Below are 19,996 nucleotides of genomic sequence, written 5' to 3'. Positions count from 1 at the left end.
CAAGGTCCTAAACGATATCAAAACGCCATCGATAAAAGACAGTACTGTGCAGCCGTCTTCATCGACCTGGCCAAGGCTTTCGACTCTGTCAATCACCGCATTCTTATCGGCAGACTCAATAGCCTTGGCTTCTCAAATGACTGCCTCGCCTGGTTCACCAACTACTTCTCAGATAGAGTTCAGTGTGTCAAATCGGAGGGCATGTTGTCCGGACCTCTGGCAGTCTCTATGGGGGTGCCACAGGGTTCAATTCTCGGGCCGACTCTTTTCTCTGTATATATCAATGTCGCTCTTGCTGCTGTTGATTCTCTGATCCACCTACCTTTACACAGACGACACCATTCTGTATACATCTGGCCCTTCTTTCACTGTGCTAACAAACCTCCAAACGAGCTTCAATGATATACAACATTCCTTCCGTAACCTCCAACTGCTTTTAAATGCTAGTAAAACTAAGTGCATGCTCTTCAACCGATTGCTGCCCGCACCCTCCCGCCCGACTAGCATCACTACTCTGGACGGTTCTGACCTAGAATATGTGGACAACTACAAATACCTAGGTGTTAGGTTAGACTGTAAACTCTCCTTCCAGACTCACATTAAGCATCTCCAAACCAAAATTAAATCTAGAATCAGCTTCCTATTTCGCAACAAAGCCTCCTTCACTCATGCTGCCAAACATACCCTTGTAGAACTGACTATCCTACCGATCCTCGACTTCGATGATGTCATTTACAAAATAGCCCCCAACACTCTACTCAGCAAACTGGATGTAGTCTATCACAGTGCCATCCGTTTTATGACAAAAGCCCCATATACTACCCACCACTGCAACCTCTATGCTCTCGTTGGCTGGCCCTCGCTTCATATTCGTCACCAAACCCACTGGCTCCAGGTCATCTTTAAGTCTTTGCTAGGTAAAGCCCCGCCTTATCTCAGCTCACTGGTCACCATAGCAGCACCCACCCGTAGCACGCGCTCCAGCAGGTATATTTCACTGGTCACCCCCAAGCCAATTCTTCCTTTGGCCACCTTTCCTTCCAGTTCTCTGCTGCCAATGACTGCAACGAATTGCAATTATTTTATTTTTTTAATGGCTGAAGCTGGAGACTCATATCTCCCTCACCAACTTTAAGCATCAACTGTCAGAGCAGCTCACAGATCATCGCTTCTATGGCCTATTTATTACCTACCTCCCTACTCTTCTACATTTGCACACACTGTACATAGATTTTTATATTTTTCTTTTCTGTTATTGACTGTACGTTTGTTTATGTGTAACTCTGCGTTGTTGTTTTTGTCGCACTGCTTTGCTTTATCTTGGCCAGGTCGCAGTAAATGAGAACTTGTTCTTAACTGGCCTACCTGGTTAAATAAAGGTGAAATATATATATCTTTTTTAAAACCTGTCTAAATGACTATCGCACCTTAGCACTCACAATTGTAGCCATGAAGTGCTTTGAAAGGCTGGTCATGGCTCACATCAACACCATAATCCCAGACACCCTGGACCCACTTCAATTCGCATACCACCCCAACAGATCCACAGATGACGCAATCTCTACTGCACTCCACACTGCCCTTTCCCACTTGGACAAAAGGAACACCTACGTGACAATGCTGTTCATTGACTACAACTCAGCGTTCAACACCAGAGTGCACTCGAAGCTCATCATTAAGATAAGGACCTGGGATTAAACACCTCCCTTTGAAATTGGATACTGGACTTTCTGATGGGCCGCCCCCAGGTGGTGAGGGTAGGCAACAACACATCCGCCATGCTGAACCTCAACACAGGGGTGCCGCAGGGGTGTGTGCTTAGTCTCCTCCTGTACTCCCTGTTCACCCACAACTGCGTGGCCGGACACGACTCAAATACCATCATTAAGTTTGCTGATGACATGACAGTGGTAGGCCTGACCCCCGAGGACAATTAGACAGCCGACAGGGAGGAGGTCAGAAACCTGGCAGTGTGGTGCCAGTACAACAACCTTTCACTCAACGTCAGCAAGCCAAAGGAGCTAATTGTGGACTACAGGAAATGGAGAGCCGAGCACACAAGCCTCCATGTACATACTGTATTACCTCAATCAAGTTTTAATGTCACATGCACAAGTACAGTGAAAGGCCTTTCTTGCTAATTTAATCAATCACCCCAACTACCTCGTTCCCCAGTACACTGTATATAGCCTGTATACAGTATAGAGTTGTGTTACTATTTTATTTTTATACCTATTAATTGTCATACTTTTTAACTGCATTGTTGGGAAAGGGCTCGTAAGTAAGCATTTCACGGTAAAGTCTACACTTGTTGTATTTGGCGCATGTGACAAATAACATTAGATTTAAAAAAAAATCATTAACACTGAGCAAATGACACTCGAACCCATGCAAGCATAGTATCATTCCTCTGGTGAAACCAGAGGGGTGAGAGTGTGGTCTACCCTTTTCCCTCAATCCTCAAGGTAAAGATTACGGTCCTCAGCTCTGAGACATTACATGAATGTACGGCTCAGAAGGCTCCGTGCATTGTTTGCAGCTGTGTCACATTAATTCACCAAAATGTAAGTCTGAGCCTCCAGCCAAAGGGTCTGGTAGAGTCTGAATCGGGGTGGCAATGGGATGGCAGTGGGCTTATGTAACAGACTTAGCTAATGCCCTTTCCCATGCCCCTGTCTTGTGATTATGGCCATTCACATGGTCAAACGAAGCATTTCCATTTTCACCAATGTCCTCCTCAGGTCAGAGTGAGTGGAGGGAGGTTTTCATACCTCACTGGTAAGGATGGACACTGGCCCAATGTGAAGTCCTGTCCATTTCTTACAGATGCCAATAGATGGAATCAACAATGGACTCCACAGCAAAGATAGGACCACCATTCTTAGTGGTGGTTATTTTCACATGATGTTATATTGAGAATACAGATACAAGTGAACCAGAGTCTAAAGAGAATGGTTTTACTAACAATTTGGGAATAACACATAGTATCATGCAGCCCATTTCCATAGAATAGATTTCCATTCAATGTTCCCACTAATACACCATAGTCCTCTTTGTCTTTCTCTCCATTTCCCTCTCTTGTAGTCACCGGGCAAAATCACATTCGCTGTCTCTCTTTATGATCCTGGATGTATTGATGTCATCGTTAACGATGACAAGAGTTAAATCGGGCACACTGAGGTTTATGGGATGTGAGTGGAGCGAGCAGATTGGGCATCAGTAGGCGATGGAAGAGGGCCAGAGAGACTGGCACTGCATAGGAACAATGCATGCTGTGCCAACCTGTCACTCAGTGCTATTCATATACCCACATACAGAGCATACTGTAGACAAAATGAACACACAGCATAAACATACTAACATCCACACAGACACATACAAAGGACTAAAACATACATAATTGAATTCACACAGACTAAGGAGCTGCATGTGGATACACTCCTACTAAAATACACATTTTATGCATGCATGAACACACACACACACACACACACACACACACACACACACACACACACAAACACACACACACTCCTGACAGCGTGTGTGTGTGTCAGAGAAATCAAGAGAGAAACGGTTGAAGGGCTTGGAGATTAATTAAGATAGTGGAGATGAGAGAGAGATGACAGTGCGAGGGTGACGGAGGGATGTAGCAAGCTGAATGAAAGAGCAATAGGAGATGAGAGAGAGAGCGACAGAGAGAGAAATTAGGAGAGACTGGGTGGAATAAATGAACAGAGAAAAAGATCGAACGGGGAAGATGGGGAGAGAGAGAGAGAGAAAAAAACATATAGCCAGCAGCATGAAAATCCTGCCAAGTGAAAGCATCACTCATAGGAGAACCCTTTTTGGTTACAGATAGAACCCTTCTAGATAGCACCTTTTTTTCCTGAGAGACCTGCGATGACAACCACGACATGAGAGAGATACCAAGCCAACACACGAAGAACTAGGAAACCTGCTCACACCTCCCTCACCCCTTCTCACTCCCACCTCCGCCTCCCCCCACGTCCATCAAACAGGCCTCCTGAAGGGGTAGGGACCTTTATATACACAGGGCCTCAGCTGGACCTTTCCGGAACCTTCTGCGAGCTGAATGACTGTGTGGGTGAGTGTTTGTCTTGAACATGCCCTTATAGCACCTCCTTGGCTACATATGTTGTCATGGAGATGGCAGAACGCCACCCTAGCCACTCTGTGACATCGCGCCCCGCTCACGCCGATAGAGGCAGAGTCTCATCAAGAAAACAAAGACACCTAAGAAGTTCTCCATTGATAATCTTAATGAGACTCATAATCAACATTGGTCACAATATTTCACATAGGCCCACTCTCAATACTGTCATCACCATTGAATGTGTCTCAATCAGTATGTTTACATGCGTAGTAATAATTGTATATTAAACTGATTATGGCAGTAGGCAGATTATGCAATAGTCATTCAAACACCTTCCTCTGCTTATCTTAATTGGGGTAAGGTCAAAATCGAAGTAAGCATACGGCGATTAAAACACATGGTTTTCTGAGCAATTTTGCTAAATATTAGGATATGTAAACAACTTAAATCGACGTTCCAGCTGTGTATTTGATCTGTGCATGTGCTAGCATCAGCCGAGCGAGCCTCTCTCTTTAACGCGAGTGATGTGAGTTCGGGACAACTGAATGTATGCGTCTTAAAGTATACTGAACAAAAATATTAATCGCAACGTTCAACAATTTCAAAGATTTTACTGAGTAACAGTTCTTAGAAGGAAATCAGTCAAATTAAATAAATAAATTGGGACCTCATCTAAGGATTTCAAATGACTGGGCAGGGGTGCAGCCAGGGGTGGGAGCCAGGCTCACCCACTGGAGAGCTAGGCCCAGCCAATCAGAATGAGTTTGTCCCCACAAAAGGGCTTTATTACAGACAGAAATACTTCTCAGCACCAGACCCCCCCCCCCCCCCCCAGACGACCCCGCCGATGAAGAAGCCAGATGTGGAGGTTCTGGGCTGGCGTGGTTACACGTGGTCTGCAGTTGTGAGCCCGGTTGGACGTACTGACATTTCTGTTAAACGGCGTTGGAGGTGGCTTATGGTAGAGAAATTAACATTACATTCTCTGTCAACAGCACCTGTCTCTTATACACATCTAGATGTGTATAAGAGACAGGTATTAATCTGAACATTAAATTCTCTTGCAGCAGCTCTGGTGGACATTCCTGCAATCTGCATGCCGATTGAACGCTCCCTCAAAACATGAGACATTGGTGGCATTGTGTTGTGTGACAAAATTGCACATTTTAGAGTGGCCTTTTATTGTCCCCAGCACAAGGTGCACCTGTGTAATGATCATGCTGTTTAATAAGCTTCTTAATATGCCACACCTGTCAGGTGGATGGATTATCTTGGTAAAGGAGAAATGCTCACTAATGGTGATACAAACAAATTTGTGCATGTGGAACATTTCTGGGATTTTCTATTCATGAAACATGGGACCAACACTTTATATGTTGCGTTTATATTTTTGTTCAGTGTAGTTTTCACATACAAACTTTATATGTCCGAATAAAAATAGGCTTCCCAAAAAAGAAATGGTCGCTGTGGTAGAACGTTTATTTTGATTGCCGATGTTCTGCATTTATCGAAGTCCCATCAGGTGGTCTGGTTTCAGATGTATCCATGTAAACAGGATTATCAGGGAAATCGTTCTTCTTCCAAAGCATGTAAACGTTTAAATCAAACTATTATATGAATCTGACTTTCCATGTAACATGTAACAGCACTCAATGTAACCAGGGAATTTCACACACACACCCTACGGTGCTACATTCCAATGGCATTCCGCATTAACATCTGCTAACCATGTGTATGTGACCAATATAATTTGATTTGATGGCATCCACTTATCCTGCAGTTGGATATATTTCATTGAGAATCTTTACAGAGGTTCAGTACAGTAGAGGGATTAGTACAAGGGAGCATAGCACTGCGTGTGCTCTGCCTGCGTTGTTCTACGACTCATACTAAACAGAACCCATCAGCGCGCCACAGATACGCCCCATCGCCGTGGTGATGATGATGTAATCCCTCACGGTTGTGATCTGAAGATGTGGACGGCAACGCAGCGGAGAGTTACGTAAGAGAGAACATACTACCCCTGCCCCCTCCCTACTTTCCTGTGTGATACAGGGAGACTAGGAGGTTTATGCCTGGCTAAGTCAGTCTGACATCATAGAGAGAAAGAGAAGAAGAGAGACGGAGGTGAACTGACCGAGCGGCAAATGGTGGCAGAGAGTGAGCGGAAGAGGAGGGAATAGGAAAGGCCAAAGGAGAGAGAAAGAGAGAGAGAATAACTAACTATCCTGTATTATACAAAAGGGTCAGGGAGGAGTCCCTGTACTGAGGCACCGCAGGTCCAGATAGTAAGGATATAGCCTGTAATCATTTAGACTCTCTCTCTCACAGCCTCTACTATATTGGAATACAATGAAGCCCAACAAACTCCACCTAGCCTCCTCAAGGGGTTTGGCAGAAATACATGGAGGGATGCCAATTGGGTGTTCGTTGTGGTTGAGTTTGTCTTCAGCCTGAAAGGCGGGCGTGACAGATGGCGGGCGGGCGTGACAGATGTCAGCAGAGATGTTTTATAGGCTACATTGCAAGGGGCTGGGATGTCAGGTCACAGTCAGGTCACATCTTTGATCAGATTACATTATAAATTGTGACAGATGCTTCAACTGAGGTGTTAGGCCTACAAGAACACTTTGGTTAGATACCTCAAGGCTGCCTGGTTGCCTGAATCTACAGTGCAACTGATGTTGTTGGATCCCCAATGGAGGCGAGGCACTTGGCACATACGAGACACAAACTTCTTACATGACATGGCAGAGCTTCAACTGCTTGCCCTACTCACTATAAATCTCTTCCATTTTAGAGATGCTGAGGATTATGGTGGAATGTCAACAGTTGTAGAATATACTCCAGTTGTAGATCGTGAAAACATTGCCAGCCACACAGCCCCTTCCCTCACTGTGAATGCCATCCACACCCATAACCAAACCATAGGATATCATGTTACATGACTTTTGTAGAGATAAGCTACATATCCTGTAGGACGTTAGTTCTGCAAATGTCATGGAAGATGATTCACCATAGGAGAACTTCATAAGGAGATGTTATACAGTGTTGGGGAAGCTACTCTGAAAATATAATTTACCAAGCTACCAATTACTTCAAACTGAAGTTAAACGACACTAAAGCTACCCTTAAGAAAAACATAGTTGACTTAACTAAAGTTACGTTGACGTTGTAGTTCACCACCTCCAAACTACTTTTTGATCAATTATAATATCTAAATCTGAAATGTCATAAACTAGAAGTTGCAAAAACAGACCACTGCGGAGTCAGATGTTAACATCATGTGTGATGTGGCCTATTAAACACAAAAACCTTTTTGAGCGAGAATTAGGCAGGTCTGATGCTGAAAAAGCAAGGATGCTATAGCCTACTTCACCCATATTTTCATTTAGCAAAAACAGTAGTGTGTAGTTCCAGTAGTTAGCTACACTGCTATATACATGGCAAAATAGTAATTAACGACTGAAAACACTGTCAAGATTTGAATTTAGTTCAACTACCACCAAGCTGCTGCAAAATCTATATGTACAGTTCACTACTCCCAAACACTGATTTTGTTAGTGTTAGTAATTATGGTTAGGTCAATGTAGGCTTTTTGTTGGCTATGGAAAGCCCCATGACATATTTATGTAGCATTTATGCCGACTGAATGTAAATCTCTATGTAAAACATATTCAAATGTAACCGCATCTGAACAACGCGTTGAATGGATGGGGGATGGAGTGAAAGCCTTGGTGTATGTTGTACACTCTTAGAGAAAAAAGGTGCCATCTAGAACCTAAAAGTGTTCTTTGGCTGTCCCCATAAGAGAACAGCCTAAGAACGCTTTTGGAACACTTTTTTCGAAGAGTGTAGGGTTATATGGCTAGAAACAGGAGGATGGATGGATGGGGTGGCAGGGTAAAGGAGCAGCCCTGAGGACACAGCTTTAGCTGCTACATAACACTGCCCCCTAAGAACTGATTTAGAATCAGATTTGTGCATTCAACTCCTGACCTCAGCCACAGGGAAGTAATATAACCAGCTGCTATTAGATTTAGTAGGCTGTAGCACCAAGGGATAGCCTGTATAAAACATATTGATTGAAATAGTGATTGTAAAATAGTGTAGCCTAATTGAGGTGATGGACAATGCAGCCTGTTATCTGATTACCGAGAGGTAATGACTGGACAAGGGTGTTATTTTGCCCCAGTAGCCTATATCAAAAACAAATGTAATCCCTATATACATTCCTATACATTGAGTCGGCAAATTGAGTCGGCCCCACCCCCTGCTTTGTAAATGGACAAAGGCAACGACAACCCATCATATATCGGAAACAATATTATGTCTTGCCTAAAGGCTACTATTTATAATTTGTCATTCCATGAACAATGATGGGCAAAAGCTGCTGTTTTTACGAGTGTTATCATGTGAAACGAGAGGACCGAGCTTGGTATGTGTCAAGTGGATCGGGACCCCAGTTTATGTGTCGCTGATCCCTTATTCACAGAGGGATGTGTTTAAAAAAAAATCAACATCACACACGGGCGCCCTGCGCTGCATCCATCCTCTTATACTCGAACAAAAAAACCCAATCCTAATTTCTCTATTCTATAAACCAAAGATAACAATGACAGTCACATTGACGACCACGTCTACGGCAAAATCCCTTTGTGAAACGGTTATTCCGCAATGAGATCCAATCTCGACAGCAGTGGTCCATGCACCTGACCATTAGCCCACACCAATACGCGCACCTGAGACAAAAAAATACAAAGGAGACAACCCCGCCTTTGATGGGCCACACGACTAATTTATAATTTTCACATTATTGAAAAACAGGGTAATGGTGATTCTACATGGCTGCAGCAAAACAATGCAAATTGGCATTAACTATGCTCCATAAAACCGAGAGCGCGCCTTCCGCCCTCCCCTCTATCTTGGTCACGCAAAACATGTCCAAATAAAAACCAACGTCGATGGGACACAAAAAAACATGCATGTTATTGAATATTCGTTGTCATTTGCAAAAGGCTCTTAACAAAACAGATGCCCGAGCGAGCCACGGTGCAGGAGGAGAAAACAGCGCTTTTGTGTCACGTGAAGCGAAGCCATTGCAAGTAGGTTAAATCGCGCAGTAGTCTAACAGTGCGGTTGAAACGCGCAAAAATGCTACGTATCACAACTACGACCATTCCGTACCTTTGCTTTCTTCCCTCTCCTCTTGGTTTTCCTCTGTGGCAGACTCCATGACTGGCTTCGTCCCATCCATTTGGAATGTTTTCTTTTGAATACTTTTTCTCCCTGGCTTTTGGATTCTGACTTTGCTCTCTCTTTCTCTCTCTCTCCCTCCCTCCCTCACCCTCTCTCCCTTGCAAGCTTAGCTCCTCTGTATATACTAGGCTACAATCCCATTTCAAGATTCAAAGGTCTTGTCCGATTTTGCACAGATTAGTGGTCCCTAAACGATGCCAGCTAACGCTTTGGCTGTATGTCACTTGCAATCCCAATTTGGCGATGGATAAAAACGTTGATCATGGCAGATTTTTGAGCGCCCACCCTATTTTATAGTATAGAATGAACTCAATCACATGACCCATCCCTGCCTCCAGGCACATAGCATCTCTACACTTGTGGAAAAAACGGTTCCAACAGGGTTCTTTAGCTGTCCCCATATGATAAATCATTTTTTATTCCAGGTAGAACCCTCTTTGGTTCCAGGTATAAACATTTTGGGTTCCATGTAGAGCCCTCTGTAAATGGAATCCAAAAGGGTTCTTTCTACCTGCAACCAAAAAGGGTTATTCAAAGGGTTCTCCGGACAGCCGAAGAACCCTTCAAGGTTCTATATAAGGTTCTATATAGCACATTTGTTTCTAAGAGTGTACAGCTATATCACACAGGTGAGAGAAAGAAAACAATAGAAAGAGAGAGAAAAAAGGAGAGAGATACAGATAGTGAGGTGGTCACCCCCCTTAAATCAGGGTTATAGGTTACTGCACCGCAGGCTGTATCTGCTAGCACACACATGCACCAATGTGCAAACTCACAGTACTGACACACAAAAATACACACACGTCAACGCTCACATATGCACTTGCACTAACGCACAGAAGCTATCACACAAAAACACACGCACACACACCACCCACTCTCCATCTGGTGACTAGAGGGCTAGAGAGAGAGTGGGTGATCTACAGAGAGTAGAGAATAGGAGAGAGGGAGAAGAGGGAGGTGAGGAGAAGAGGAGAGAGGGAGAAGAGGGAGGTGCGGGAGATGCGGGAAAAGAGGAGAGAGGGAGAAGAGGGAGATGTGGGAAAAGAGGAGAGGGAGAGAGGGAGAAGAGGAGAGAGGGAGAAGAGGAGAGAGGGAGATCCAGGAGAAGAGAGAGGGAGAAGAGAAGAGGGAGACGAGGAGAGAGGGAGATACAGAGAGAGAGAGAAAATAATACAGAATAGTCTAGGCATTATTTGATCTGTAGTTCTGGTGTATAGGCCTACAGTTTGGGGGATGGGGGAGGGTTACAGACTTTCCCATCCTAACAAAATATAAGATAATTCATGCTGGACAAAAAAATTACAAAGAAAAAACTACATATTCATATTTAATTTGAATTAATTTGCTCTGTGTACTTTTGTTCAGCTCGTTTTCTAATACACACACATCCTCAAACAAAGGGACGCCATCTGCCCCGAATCCTCTTAAATAAGGTATTAATTCTGATGCACGTGGCCTAATGCAGCTCAAACGCTTGCTGTCTAGCTGGACAAAGCCTAGTGCTCTGTCTGTTGTAGCAGAGCCACAAAACTGTCCAGGAAAGGGGCTTTCAGAGCACACACAGGTGTTTTACAGAATGTCATCAGGAGTCAGACTCTGAGGGTCCAATATGTTGTGGAAAAATCTTCACATGGAGGCTCAGGCTGGCTATCTGAGCTGAGCACTGGGCAGTGCAGTTTAACACTACAGCTCCTGAAGGTTGAATATCATCACACACACATGCACACATGGACATCCAACCCCCCCCCCACACACACACACACACACACCATCTAAACCAATAGTCATAGAGGGGGAGCAAACAGCAAACCTCCTGGGTGAACCTCAGGGTCCATTTCCCCCACATCCAATAATCCCTTATGCTGGGTCACAGATTAAGCACTTGTCCAGAAGATGAGATACAGTGGGCCCTGGCACTCTCTCCTTCTGCACACACACATAATACACACACACATAATAAACACACACATACTACACACACTTTGAGGTTCGGATCCAATCTGTTCCAATTTAGGAGATATAACAGGTCAAGCCAATACTGTATATCCTCTCTGGAAATCTCCTGCAGAATTAGACATTGGGCTTTGGTCAAGTAGAGTAGCTATCAGCCCCAATCATAGAATCCTTGACTATAGTGTCATACCAAAAACAGCTGTTCTAGTTATTACATTTCTATGGTTAGTCTGTGGTTGGGAGGGACATTGGGGAATGGAGGGATTTAATATCCCTGTATATTAATCATCTGTAGCCATATGACTGCATCCTGTATACTGACTGAATTATCCACTAAGGACTAACAAATGCGATCTAGACAGGCCAATAACTAACTCTCTCTCTGTAGATCAGGCCACCCTGATCACTAGTCTTTGCTGACTCATTCTATGTCCCAGAAAATGCACTGAACCAAAGATGTCCTCCACATGGCTTCCCTTTATAAAGAGCTCAACAATGGAACAGTGTCTTTAATTCCTCAGAGGAAATGACTACTTACTTTCTTATGACCACAAAATAATATTTTTTTTAAAACTCTGAATTTGAATTAAGGAGCGGGACCGGGACGCCTCACCTTCCTCATTACTGTGGAACAGAGAGGACCTAGATCCGCTGGAGCCACAATGGGGTCGTCACTCTCCCAGTAATGAGGCCATTACGGCTCCATTATGCCCTCCGATGTGGAGTTAATGGGGAGAAAGGAACAGTCTGGCCTCCCTTTGATGTCCCTGGAAACAACACTGCAGTTATGTCCTTAGGTCCTCTAATTCTCTTCCATCTCCACAAAGCACCTCCATTTTTGGAAATCGGTTACAAAACTTAACCAATACCGTTAAAGGATATGTATGTGTGTCTAACTTGGCAAAATGGATCGGTCCCATCTTTACAAGTCAACAGTGAGTCGATTCAAATATCGACTCAACAGAGAGATTATGTCAGCCAAGGGGATGTTAATCGCTTGCTATGGTGACATTCAACATGACGACAGTCATAGCTGATTAAAATCTATGAATCTAACGATGCTATCGTTCCTAGGACACGTCTTCAGTGTTCTCTCGACAGCTGAAGTCAATAAAGTGCAAATCTTTGAAATCCCGAGCTAAACATGTACGCTGTAAAGAGCGTCTAGTCAAGTTTTGGAAAGAAACAGCAGCAGATATCATCAACCCTGTGGTGGATGTTCGTCTAGCCATCAGCAGTTCAACTTATGGCATCGTCTACAGACCTTCTCCCCAGACTTTATGATGGCCACCCAGACAGAGCTTAGAACAAACGGTCATGTTTTTTGTTTACGCCTCAAGCTGTCTCTGTCTCCCTCCCTCTCAGAGTATATTAAAGCCCCTGAAGACCTGCCTCCCCTGCACCGCTTGCGGACTCTCCATCCATTAGAGAAAAGGATAGAAAACAACAGGATTTTCTCAATGCACCAAGAAACACCACCCCGTAGAGCATTCTGCATGCATCTGTATCATCCCAAATGGCACCCTATTCCCTATTTAATTGTGCTCTAAAAGTAGTGAACTACTTATATAGGAATAGGTGCAATTGAGAGACACCCATGTTCTTGAACAAGTTCCCATGATTCTCATGACCCCCATATTAGTCACCCTAATCCAGCCTACTGCGTTTCCACCAATGGGCTCCCTTGTCTGACCCCTGAACCCTCTCTGAACCGTCGTCTGAGTCTAGTATCCTACTAACCTGGATAGCAGCAACCTTCCAGTGATGGTATGCGTGTCTACTGCCTATCGGGTGGATGTGAGTTTCATCGATACACAGACGACTGATCACAAACACCAGCAACCAAAAACTAAACTACACACACACACACACACACACCTACAGTAGACACACCCTGACGACTCTATATATATACACACACACACACACACACACACACACACACACACACACACACACACATTATCTGGGAGTGGGCATTAGGAGCCTCCTGCTGAAGCTTTAGTCTAATCCTGGCCATTTTAATTGACTTTGCTCCCTGTAAAGGGGAAACGTTGGCTGGGAGAGTGCCTATGGATGTTCTGATTAAGTCAACCACAGCTGGGACTAGGGGGACATGGAGGGCTGTAACACAGCAGCGACTCCTATTCTGCTCCCCTGGCTAGACGGGGCAGAGAGGACAGAGTCGGGCACACGGGACGTAATCTGGCAGGATGACCCACTTTCCCACCAGGCCATTCTCTGCACGCTCTCGCCCCGCCCCTACGCTGGCGGTCGCTTAGGAGACGCCTAGCTCCCTCTCATCAGGGACTCTGAACGTGGATGCTGGAGAGAGTTAATCCTTAGTAACCTAACATCAACGGGGGGAGTTGTAGGTTCTGGCGGCACCTTTCCCAATCCTGCTGACAACCTTACCTGCTCATATTCACTCCCCACACAGTTTAACTAGAGCATACAGATCCACTCACACACATGGCATGCACTCACACATGTACATCCATGCAAACTCTGCTGGTCGTGTTTGACTTGGCTCTCAGACGCTGCCTAAATGAAAACACCTGCAACTATAGTTTCCTCACCTTAACTCTGGCTAAACTATATGGTGTGGGGTTGACAATTTGCTGAGCCAGCATCCATCCCTAGACATATGGGGAAGTGAGAGGAGTTACATACGGAGGGGAGTTTGAGGGTTCAAGAGACTCCAAGACAAACACTGAGATCCCAGGAATGGAGACACATTGGGATAAAAGTGAATATCTCAGGGGACAGGTCACAACTCTCCACTCGAGAAGCAACCACTGTTTGATAAAACAGATCATTAATGCATTTTGCTTTCCTGTCTATCTCGTGCAACATCTTCTAGTCAGAGAGCTCAAAAGCCAAGAAGCTGAGGATGGAAATCGAGGCGGGAGTGTGGGGTCTCCCTTAACAACTCACAATATCTCACCAGTCTTTGCTGACATGCTTAACCCAGCCCTCCCACCCTGCCCCCCACTGTTTTATCTGACTAGCCCCATAATCCCTCTGGCCCAGATACTGCAGGCAGCTCAACATGATGTCACATCACATCCCCACAGCAGGTACCCCCCAACCATTTCATATATCCCCCAGGAAGCCAGGGTCACATGACCAGGACCTCTGCTTCAAAACAATCCGCCCCCCCCCACCACCCAAGAAAATGTTCAAATGTTGCACCCGCGCCTAGCCTGTCGTTCCAATGGAATCCTTTTCAGCAATCACTCAGGGGCCAATAATAAGTAATGTTGCAGGAGAGAGAACGTACAGTCCTGGGAGGTTAGTATCGTCATCATTATAGTTCCCATGTAGATGGAAAGAAAGATTGACAGGGCTACAAATGGGCATGCTCGGCCTGTGTGTGTGTATGTGTGTGTGTATGTTCGCGCACATGAGTGTCCCCAGATCACACGTAACAGGATTGAGATGGTGCCTTTAAACTCCCAGCATACATAGGTGTCGCTATGGCAACAAGTCATTTCTACGATCCCTCCATCTTCCGCCTCAGAGACCAGAGAAACCAGTGGGAAGTGGAGTAAGAGAGGAGAGAGGAATAAGACCTCCGCTCCGGTCTTCTGTTTACCCAAATATCCTACGTTAGTTCACCTAGTGTGTGTGTGTGTCTGTGCTTGTGTTCGTCAAGTGTGTGTTTAAGAGGCCCTTCGCTGCTCAACTCACAATCAACAGCAGGTAGCCTAGTGGTTAGAGCGTTGGGCCAGTAACTGAAAGGTTGCTAGATCAGTTCCCTGAGTGAAAGGTAAAAATCTGTTGTTCTGCCCCTGAACAAGGGAGTTAACCCACTGTTCCTAGGCTGTCATTGTAAATAAGAATTTGTTCTTAACTGACTTGCCTAGTTAAATAAACAATGGCCATTTATTTTACCAGGTAAGTTGACTGAGAACACATTCTCATTTACAGTACCTGTGGAATAGTTTCAGGGGAGAGAAATTAGCTAACTGGAGCCATCTCTGTCTGTGAAGCGCTTCATGAAGCAGTAACTCAACAGCTTCCTAACCAACCAGAGAGGAGAGCAAAGAGAGAGGAGAGAGAGATGGCGTCTTGTTGGAGAGGTTGGCTGACGTCACTGCCTCCCTGGGTCAGAGTGTTAAAGGCTCTGACCCAAAGCTGAAATCAGCCAGTGTCATGCAAATCTGTCACGGTCAGCCATAACAACAGACCAAGGCTGAAACAATGACACGACATGGCTAGAAACAATGCTATCTGGGCTCCATTCAACAGAGAGGGCAGTGACAAATAAGTGAGATCCTCATGGGTAGTCAGTCAGTGTAGAGCGCGATGGTTACCTTCTGATTAGTCAGTCAGTGTCACAAGTCAAACTCATTCATTGCATCAGCGCTCACACAGCAAGCAGAAACAATTTCACAACGAGAATATCCCCAGGCTCTGTTGGGGCAGAGAGTAGTCTGCCATCAGACTCCATGGATACACAGCGGAGAATGTCCAGTATTAAATTAATTATTCCAAGGCCACAGCTGGGACAGATCACTTGAATTCTTTCCCATCCAGTTGGGCTACAACAGGGGCCAGGACACACACGAGGACGTGCACCCAGATTCACAGACACGATCTGTCACCGCATTCACTTCATGTATTAGTGTAAACAGAAAAAGCTGATATAATATAAAATATAATACAGAATACAAAACAATAAAAAATTATTTAGTAACTGTAGGTCACTATATTCTTTAAACCTATTAGTTTATTGGATTATTATTTTTATTGTCGTTGCGTAAAATCAGCCAAATTACAGAAAATACTCAGCATTCATGCATTAGCCAGTAGACTAGATTAGGCAAAGGAACAATGAGAGCGCAGTTCAGATATAATTTATACCTGCTACCATAAATAAAATCAATTTAACATCGCCTTAATCTTGTCAATTGAGTGTGCTTGTAGGCGACGTCTATGTGCCCACTAAATCGAGCACTCTAACCCGTTGAACACTATTGCTATGACATTAAAAACGTACCCAAGCATGAAAAAGTTAAAAAAATTTAACACTATTGCTATGACATTAAAAACGTACCCAAGCATGAAAAAGTAAAAAAATAAATAAAATAAAAAGGCATATTGAGTAGGCATGTCTTTTCCAGTTGAAGAAACGAAAAGGAAAGTATTTGGGTATTAATAATTGCACCTACCCATTGTGTTACTTTCGTAGAACTTCAGTACTTGGCGGGTGCGATGTGTCAAAAAGTTCTGCAAGCGGGGAGCTGTTTCGTGCAGGGCAGCAGGGCGCGCGCTGGGGCAGCAGGGCGCGCGCTGGAGCACCAGTGCACGAACGCTCCCCGAAATCAATGCACCCCATCCCGTAGGGACTGGGGAAGGGTGAGTGACGTCGCTGCTGGGCCTTGGGCCCTTTTTAGTCAATAGAAAAGCTTACTAATGCTTGCAACAAAATTGCATTCAACATATTTTGATCTCTACTATGACATTCTTGATGTATTTTTTAAATTTTATTTTACCTTTATATAACTAGGCAAGTCAGTTAAGAACAAATTCTTATTTACAATGACGACCTACCCCGCCAAAAATCCGGACGACGCTGGGCCAATTGTGCGCCTCCCAATCACTGCCGGATGTGCTACCGGCTGGATAGTAATGTTGTTGTTGTTGTTGTGGGGTGGGGGGGGGGGTTGTTTTTGTAAAATTGAATAAACTTGGTGACAAAAGAAGTAAATTCAGTGTTTATGGTTGGGGAGGAAAGTATCTATAAAATATCATATTTGACCTCTTGGCTTGGCCTCCATGGCCAGTGGGCTAAGAGTGAAATGCCAGGTGACGGAAGACCTCTGCAACTCCTACCCTGACACAGAACGTCACCAACGGTTTGTTGCACCATAACCTCAATGTAAATGTCAAGCGTGTGTAGACCTAACTCTGGTTCTGTGTGCTGGCCTATTTTCTAGCAGTTGGACCACCTGGTTTCCTGTGACAGTAAGACTAAGGTTAGGTGAAGTTGCTTTAAAAAATCAGGCCAAAACCTTCACTACAACTATGCCAGAATCCACTCAGTGGCTGGATTCTCATATATAACAGAACACAGACCCAATTAAATCAATGTGCCAAGATTCAATTTACAGGGCCATAAATGATCATTAGCCTCAGTGACACAGAATTTGACATTTCAAATCTGATAACGTATTTAGAGTTTCAATTCATCACAAACATTCTTTATTCAAAACTATATCAACAAGCTTACGATTTTGATATGACACAGACACACGGGAAGACACCAACACATTGTTCTACCTGAGCACGCTGAGGCAGATACAACTCATCTGAATGTTGAGAAAGAAGCAGACAAACATTGAGTCGGAGGCTATTAAGCAGTGTCTGAAGACGATGAAATCAAAACGATCTAGTGAAACCAAATTAGCAGCAATCTTTCTTCATTTAGGGTTGAATTAACTAGGAAAGAAATCCCCCCCCCAAAAAATAAAAAAAACGACCTCGACAACAATAAGAAGATTATAGATTGAAGGCTACCTGGATATGAAACCATGCTCGTTGACAGGTGGCCTGAAAAAGAGATTCACTTTTGAGTCTGTAAACTCAATTTGCTGGGGGAGCTTTAACATTTATGCAAATTGTATATACTTGTCCTCTTCTTCTGCCTGCATCTTATGATTCTGTAATTTCATTGTGAAACCAGAAGAACAGAAATAACTGGCTAAGAATGACAGAAACAAAATTCCCCCAAAAATGTTGGTTGACATAAGATGTTATGGTGAGAGGAGGGGAATGTTAAGGCACTTGTGATCAGGTTGCAGGTAGTACCTCTCCGTTTCAATCAGTTTCCTCCCTACTGAACATGACCCAGTTTCTTAGCTCTATGTTTCAGGGGGTTGTCTAGACTGGAACAGTGTGTGGGGGAGCTCCATTGGAAGAAGATAGATGTCCGTAGTGGAGCTACAGTTTTAGAGGGATGACGGGCCAGTATTTGGGCTGTTTCTTGTCACAGTTTCTATCGAAGGTGAGCTGCATGGCCGTCTCCATGCCCTGGATCTTTGCCGCGTCTTCCCCGTACAGCTTCTTCATCTCAGCACCTCGGCGCTCGCCCGGCCGCTCAGAGGGGGGCAGCGACCTGCCGTGCCAGGATATTCTGTGCATGTCTTGGTCGGCCAACACGTAACTATCATGCTGCTCCGCCTCCAGCTGCTGCTGCTTCTCTGTAGGGAGGAACACAAGACACAAGGCTTTTAAAGTCAGCCTCAGAATACTTCATAATTCATTAAATGTAGTTGTAATGGTGCTTTAAGTTGTCTACTTATACAGCAATAAAATCAAAAAACCATATGACTGTGGTGTCAGGGGGTTCTAGAGTTATTAACACTCATTGTGGAACTTTTAGATGTAGAGACTAACTGACTGACACACACTCACTGAGCTCCTCCTTGTGCCGCTCAGTCTGGGCAAAATACTGGCGCAGCTCCTCTGTGATCTCCATGTTGCTGACATCACATTCGATCTCGCTGTCCGAGCCACTTTCCCCGTCCCCCTCCTCGTCATCTGTGCCCCCCTCCAAATCCTCTTCCTCATGGTCCTTAGCAGCGACCGTCTCCTCTGCCCTCCTCCCCCCACTCTCCCCCCCATGCCAGTCTGCATAGCGTTGGGGGGCAGTGGGGTACTGTTGGGGGTAACCTGGCCCGTAGGCAGCCTCCCAGGCCTTTCTGTAGGCCTGCCTGTGTCTCTGGTGCCAGTTCACAGCCTGCTGGTAATGCTGCCAGTAGTGGCCATACACAGGGTGGGCAAACCAGGAGTAGATGCTACCATGGTCCACCTGTCCAGGACAACAGAGGATGGATGACATTGTTATCACCATGATTCATTGATAACATCCATCCAACCAACATACATTGTTTCATCAACGTTCACGTGCAAAACTAACCAAAAAGTGCAAAGCAAGGCTAACCAAAAAGGTCTAATGTGGTATCTTGACTCTAGAAAGGCACCTTACCATGGTGGTGTTTCTCCTGCAGCGTGGTTTAGATCGCAGCTACTGTCTGTAAAAGGAAATGCATTGTGGTCATAATACACTTCATTTCAAAACAAGTACTAGCTAACGTTAGCTGGCTAGCATAGGAGCTCCAGGGAAGCCATAGCAAGCAAGTTATCAGCAGCTAACAACGATATCAATACAAAGATGGAGGCAGCTAGCGGTTAGACACAAGTCAGAAATAAAATAGATATATCCTCACACGTCAATAGCTATAACATTATTATAGACGGTATCTCATTGTGAATAAATGCACGATACATAACGTATGTAGTTCGTTACCTTCATTTAGTGCAGTACACCCAAGCGATGACAAACGCACGCGCTGCATACAGCAACCAAGAACCAGGAGAAAAATCTCCCAGAAGCCTTTGAAATAAATATGTATATTTAGTTCACGACTACATGGTGCCACCTAGTGGATAGTAGTTCAAACGAATACATATAGAGCAAGTTGGTGATTTGAGTATATCGCTAGGGCAAAACCCAAAACGTGCAGTAATGGGGGGGCCCCAGGACCAAGCTTGGTAAAACTCTGGTCTAGAGAAGTTCACCTGGCAATTGGCAGTGGCACACACACAGGTGTCGAATATTTTCTATATGCAATTTGTGCGTGATGCATGTGCTCT

At 44.6% G+C, this 19,996-nt stretch overlaps 2 protein-coding genes across 3 annotated transcripts in view; both read right to left on the bottom strand.

Moving 5' to 3' along the window:
• LOC111970880 (neuronal membrane glycoprotein M6-b-like) overlaps positions 1-16,597 on the bottom strand; it is a 178,180-nt gene extending 161,583 nt beyond the window's left edge. The window contains exon 1 of one of the 2 annotated variants that reach the window (XM_023997619.2): positions 16,510-16,597. In XM_023997619.2, coding sequence (XP_023853387.1) covers positions 16,510-16,513 — 4 coding nt within the window. In that variant the 5' untranslated portion in view covers positions 16,514-16,597. Of the gene's footprint in view, positions 1-9,304; positions 9,707-16,509 lie in introns of those variants that run through there. The other variant, XM_023997616.2, reaches the window with a different exon arrangement.
• Positions 16,598-17,525: 928 nt separating this feature from the next.
• LOC111970874 (gem-associated protein 8) lies at positions 17,526-19,754 on the bottom strand. The gene is made up of 4 exons (XM_023997605.2): positions 19,650-19,754; positions 19,329-19,374; positions 18,755-19,151; positions 17,526-18,540 (listed from the first exon to the last, which is right to left on the bottom strand). The coding sequence occupies exons 2-4, from the start codon at positions 19,329-19,331 to the stop codon at positions 18,281-18,283; spliced, it is 660 nt and encodes a 219-aa protein (XP_023853373.1). The 5' UTR covers positions 19,332-19,374; positions 19,650-19,754; the 3' UTR covers positions 17,526-18,280.
• Positions 19,755-19,996: the final 242 nt, after the last annotated feature.

This window comes from Salvelinus sp. IW2-2015, linkage group LG12 (genome assembly GCF_002910315.2).
Source record: "Salvelinus sp. IW2-2015 linkage group LG12, ASM291031v2, whole genome shotgun sequence".
Taxonomy (NCBI): domain Eukaryota; kingdom Metazoa; phylum Chordata; class Actinopteri; order Salmoniformes; family Salmonidae; genus Salvelinus; species Salvelinus sp. IW2-2015.
The sequence above is the reverse complement of the archived record's forward strand: the minus strand, read 5'-3'. Positions and strand labels throughout refer to the sequence as shown.

Excerpts from the sequence above, each read along its gene's own strand:
- LOC111970874 (XM_023997605.2), bottom strand. Across the intron at positions 18,541-18,754 it reads GCGGCACAAGGAGGAGCTCA|AGAAGCAGCAGCAGCTGGAG; the intron begins GTGAGTGTGTGT and ends TCCTCCCTACAG.